General features: G+C 44.2%; 1 protein-coding gene across 1 annotated transcript in view; it reads right to left on the bottom strand.

Annotated features, from left to right (window-relative positions):
- Nucleotides 1-2,762: 2,762 nt before the first annotated feature.
- The window catches only part of LOC115125756 (protein diaphanous homolog 1), a 46,397-nt gene continuing 43,159 nt past the window's right edge, over nt 2,763-6,000 (bottom strand). Inside the window, exon 10 of the mRNA XM_065018546.1 lies at nt 2,763-3,464. Coding sequence (XP_064874618.1) covers nt 3,277-3,464 — 188 coding nt within the window. The 3' untranslated portion in view covers nt 2,763-3,276. The remainder of the gene's footprint in view (nt 3,465-6,000) is intronic.

Here is a 6,000-nt window from a genome sequence, read left to right as displayed (position 1 = left end):
GCTTAGAGAGTAGTCAGACTGACCTCTAACCCTCCACCACCATCAGGGAGAGGAGTTTAGAGAGTAGTCAGACTGACCTCTAACCCTCCACCACCATCAGGGAGAGGAGTTTAGGAAAAAATAAGAATTGAGGAAAAAAACAGGCAAACGTGTCCATGTCTCTCTCTCTCTCTCACACAGTCTGGTGCTCTTCCAGTGGATGTCCCAGTGAGGGATCATTGGGAACTGTGGAACGTACATTGGCAGAAGTCTGTGGAAAACTCACCAGCAAACGTCTGGGACCTGGACCGACAGCAGAAACACAGCCTCACCATGGCAGTGTGTGTGTGTGTTAGTACAGCTGTAACATGGTCACAACAGGAAATACTGTGTGATGATACAGTATAGGCCTGTAAAGTCTGACTCTGTGGTGATGTAATAGCTCTTCCAAATGGACTTTGTGTGTGTGTGTGTGTGTCAGATCCAGTGCACACAGTCTCTCTAACCCCTGGGGTGCAGAGAAATGTACCTCGAATGGAATTTCTTCTGGCTGAGAACCAGGAACAGAGCTCTGTTTTTGATTTGAAATCACACACACACAAAGCCTGTCGTACAAAATAATCCTCAGACATTCTTATTGACGATATTTTAACAGAAGGACTTCATACATAATACCATACACACATTACCACAGTGATATCTCTCAAAACAAAATGAAACCTCACTAGCATTAAAACAAACAAGAGTAAAAATTGACATTGAAAACAAACTAATCAAATGAAGAAAAAAAAAGACAAAGAAAATAAATGGAAAATAATATGATTTTCTAGTCTGTTTTTTAACCTCTCAGCAACGTTTGAAAGAGAAATTCAATAGATATAGGATCACATGAAATAACTCATTTCCACAAGGAACGCTGTCTTGCGGTTGACACAATGTTGGAGTTGTGTTTCTGGGGAACAATCCCTATCTGAGGGCTAAATGTCTCCAGTCAGACATTCTCCCCAGCATTTGACTGACTGGAGGATAAGCTGGAAATTTATCACGCCACAAACATTGTGGTAACGTTAGTCCTTTTAATACCTTTGTAGGAATCAACAATTACCATGAACTCATCTCGACAACATGTTGTGTTGGTAACAGCCCTTAAACAACTTGTGCTTGGCTCTACAGTACAAACTGATCAGTACTTATGGAAACCACAGTGGTTTGAACATGCAGATGTTCAAACCGCTTGAGATCAGCGGTAGGGATGTGTTATATTTGCATAGGGATTGGTATTGCATGAGGCAGGTGACAGAACTACTCCTCACAATGCTAGCGTTGCGGCAGCAACATTTGCTGATGGCTACGGAATAGAGAAAAGCAAGTCCAGACATTAAGCAACAGGTGCTGCTGTCTAAAAGGGCAAAACACACACACTGGGACACACACACACAAACACATCTCAGCAGTTTTTGGGCAGGTCCTCCAGTAACCTCAGCAGAAAGACCACAGCTCTGTTTATGAAATCTAGCAGTTATTCTGACAGCAGACAGAGGCAGTAGCGGACAGTATTTACAGACAGAACATACCCATGCACAAACTGACACACACACACACATAAACACACACAGCGCTAGACACACACACTTCTCTTTTAATAATAATGTATAATATGCCATTTAGCAGATTATTTTATCCAAAGCGACTTACATGAGAAAGCCCATGAGAAAGGCCACGAGAAAGCCCATGAGAAAGCCCACGAGAAAAGCCACGAGAAAAGCCACGAGTGCTCTAAATATAGCCAGTAAATCAGTGACTCCTCCATGTCAACCAGGGAGAAAGAACAGTGGAGATGAGGATTGTGGAACACACTCAACATGTGATATCATATAAACACACAGAGAGAGAGCGAGAGGGAGAGACACAGACAGACACACAGAAAGAGAGACACACACACACACTTTAAGGTAGAAGGTTTTTGTTTGGTCCTTCATAACCCTATTGGACAACACGACAGCTGAAATGTGAAACTTGGAATTGTATTGGTTGGCACCTGTTTCTTTTATAAACATACAGTATACAGTATATTTGACAATTAAAGAGCAACATTGAATAGGTTTTAAATCAAACCACGTGGGAAAAGAAGTGTTCCAAAAACCACCCAGGGCTTCCATACAGCAGGACATCCCCACCATCCCTCGGGGAAAATGTAGGACCCCTCCTCCTGAGAAAGAGTCTTTGGATTCTCACTATGCACTTCAGATAGAGGAAAGTAGACCGATAGATAGTGTGTGTGTGTGTGTGAGAGAGAAATATAGACAGAGTGCAGTAGATGTGTGTGAGAGAGAGAGAGAGCAGTGGATGTGTGTGTGTGAGAGAGAGAGAGAGAGAGAGCAGTGGATGTGTGAGAGAGAGAGAGAGAGAGAGAGAGCAGTGGATGTGTGTGAGAGAGAGAGAGAGAGAGAGAGAGCAGTGGATGTGTGAGAGAGAGAGAGAGAGAGAGAGCAGTGGATGTGTGAGAGAGAGAGAGAGAGAGAGCAGTGGATGTGTGTGAGAGAGAGAGAGAGAGAGCAGTGGATGTGTGAGAGAGAGAGAGAGAGAGCAGTGGATGTGTGAGAGAGAGAGAGAGCAGTGGATGTGTGTGAGAGAGAGAGAGAGAGCAGTGGATGTGTGAGAGAGAGAGAGAGAGCAGTGGATGTGTGAGAGAGAGAGAGCAGTGGATGTGAGAGAGAGAGAGAGAGCAGTGGATGTGTGAGAGCAGTGGAGAGAGAGAGAGAGAGAGCAGTGGATGCAGAGAGAGAGAGAGAGAGAGAGAGAGCAGTGGATGTGAGAGAGAGAGAGAGAGAGAGAGCAGTGGATGTGAGAGAGAGAGAGAGAGAGAGAGAGAGAGAGAGAGCAGTGGATGTGTGAGAGAGAGAGAGAGAGAGAGAGAGAGAGAGAGAGAGAGAGCAGTGGATGTGTGTGAGAGAGAGAGAGAGAGTGCAGTGGATGTGTGCAGATGCTGATGCTTGAACAGGGATATGTTTATATGGCAAAGCAAGAGTCGTCCCTCAGCGTGGAAAACCCTGGGACTGTGTCATGGTGAGAGCCCCGCCCTCACCCATTGGCTCCTTCAGTCCCAGCATGTCCAATCCGGTGGTCCCATGAAGGACAATGGGCACAGACTCCTCCTTCAACTGGCAGGAGGATGAAGTTGCCCTTAGACACTGATTGAAGAACAGTTTCTATATTTCTCTATGGTTAAGGTTAGGATATGAGTAAGACGAGCTTATCCTAGATCTGTGGCTAAGGGCAAACTTCCACCCATCTCCTTTAATTGGACCGTGATAGACTGTCCTCTAAGAGGTCCTCTAGTGACCCCGCCCCCTCTATGCTAGGCTCCTCCATCTGCGCCATCTTGTTCTTCTTATTGGGTGGTTTGCTGAAGCGGGGTGCGGTGTCCTCCTGCATCAACTCTTTGGCCAAGATGTTCGTCACTGCATGACCAGCTCTCCGGTTGGCTGTGAAAAATAGAAAGTGAGAGAACGAGAGAGAGGTCAGACAGGTCATTTCAGGGATTGGTCATATTGTGTTACCAGACAAGCTCAGAGGGACAGTGGGGTCAGTTCAGTACAGGTTAAAGACTAGCAAACCAAACGTCTCACTGCAAACAACCAGACTGCGGCACTCTATTCCTTATGTAGTGCACTACTTTTTTTACAAGACTCCATAGGGATCTTATCAAAAGTAGTGCACTATGTGGGGAATAAGGTGCCATTTGGGATGCAGCTGGCAGAGAGAGACTGACTCCCCCCAGGCGGGCTGTCTGAAGGAATATACCATCTGTTGATACTGGTCAACAGGACCCACACGTGAACAAGCCTGTATTCACTGGTAACGCACACACACACAACTACAGTTGAAGTCGAAAGTTTACATACACCTTAGCCAACTATATTTAAACTCCGTTTTTCACAATTCCTGACAGTTAATCCCTGTAAAAATAATAGTAGAGAGAATGATTTATTTCAGCTTTTATTTCTTTCATCACATTCTCAGTGGGTCAGAAGTTTACAGACATACTCAATTAGTATTTGGCAGCATTGCCTTTAAATTGTTTAACTTCGGTCAAACGTTTTGGGTAGCCTTCCCACAATAAGTTGGGTGAATTTTGGCCCATTTCTCCTGACAGAGCTGGTGTAACTAAGTCAGGTTTGTAGGCCTCCTTGGTCGCACACACTTTTCAGTTCTGCCCACAAATGTTCTATAGGAATGAGGTCAGGGCCTTGTGATAACAACTCCAATACCTTGACTTTGTTGTCCTTAAGCCATTTTGCAACAACCTTGGAAGTATGCTTGGGGTCATTTGGAAGACTCGTTTGCGACCAAGCTTTAACTTCCTGACTGATGTCTTGAGATGTTGCTTCAACATTTCCACCATATTTTCCTGCCTCATGATGCCATCTATTTTCTGAAGTGCACCAGTCCCTAATGCAGCAAAGCACCCCCACAACATGATGCTGCCACCCCTGTGCTTCACGGTTGGGATGGTGTTCTTCGGCTTGCAAGCCTCCCCCTTTTTCCTCTAAACATAACGATGGTCATTATGGCCAAACACTTCTATTTTTGTTTCATCAGACCAGAGGACATTTCTCCAATAGTTACGATCTTTGTTCCCATGTGCAGTTGCAAACTGTAGTCTGGCTTTTTTTATGGCGGTTTTGGAGCAGTGGCTTCTTCCTTGCTGAGCGGCCTTTCAGGTTATGTCGGTATAGGACTGTGGATAAAGATATACTGTGATATTTACTGTGGATATAGATACTTTTGTACCCATTTCCTCCAGCATCTTCACAAGGTCCTTTGCTGTTGATCTGGGATTGATTTGCACATTTCGCACCAAAGTACGTTCATCTCTAGGAGACAGAACACGTCTCCTTCCTGAGTGGTATGACGGCTGCGTGGTCCCATGGTGTTTATACTTGCGTACTATTGTTTGTACAGATGAATGTGGTACCTACAGGCATTTGGAAATTGCTCCCAAGGATGAACCAGACTTGTGGAGGTCTACAATTCTTTTTCTGAGGTCTTGGCCGATTTCTTTTGATTTTCTCATGATGTCAAGCAAAGAGGCACAGAGTTTGAAGGTAGGCCTTGAAATACATCCACAGGTACACTTCCAATTGACTAGCATATCAGAAGCTTCTAAAGCCACGCCATCATTTTCTGGAATTTTCCAAGCTGTTTAAAGGCACAGTCAACCTAGTGTATGTAAACTTTTAACCCACTGGAATTGTTACAGTGCATTATAAGTGAAATAATCTGTCTGTAAACAATTGTTGTAAAAATGACTTGTGTCATGCACAAAGTAGATGTCCTAAACGACTTGAAAAATGAGTTTTAATGACTCCAACATAAATGTATGTAAACTTCCGACTTCAACTGTATGTCTTACTAGAACTGTGAGGACTTTTTTAGGACAAACAATTGATCCCCATTCAGAATCCTTTATTCCCTAACCCTAACCATAAAACTAACCCGTAAGCCTAAAATAGCCTTTTTACAAGTGAGGACTGGCAAAATATCCTCACTTCTCTGAATTTGAGTTGCTTTAATTCTTGCCAGGACTTTTGGTACTCACAAGTATAGTAAACGTGTACACACACAAACACAGCAGTGGTGTTAATGTGAGTGAGGATTAGTCTGTGTGTGTACCGAACCCTTCACTATGTGTCAGATTACTAGCGCTCTACATGATCCTGCTGACACAGAGAAATGTAGAGGGATGGAAGGATAATGCCTGTAGTAGGAAGATGAGAGAAAGGGGAGAGAGGAGCGAGAAATTTTTCCCCCTCCCTCCCTCCCTCCCTCCCTCTCTATTCTCCTGCGTGGGTGGACAGCTGTGCCGCAGTGGCCATGTTGAATTATATAGATCAGACGGGGATTGTGTGTGTGTCTGAGAAATGACTACAATTATTCCTCAAGACCTGCTGCAAAAGAACTGTGTGTTTGTATCACACATACACAAAATGTGACCAAGAACACACACAGTTGGATGTA

Source organism: Oncorhynchus nerka, linkage group LG5 (assembly GCF_034236695.1).
Source record: "Oncorhynchus nerka isolate Pitt River linkage group LG5, Oner_Uvic_2.0, whole genome shotgun sequence".
Classification (NCBI taxonomy): Eukaryota; Metazoa; Chordata; class Actinopteri; order Salmoniformes; family Salmonidae; genus Oncorhynchus; species Oncorhynchus nerka.
Note: the sequence above shows the minus strand (reverse complement) of the source record. Positions and strands in the feature narration are given on the sequence as shown.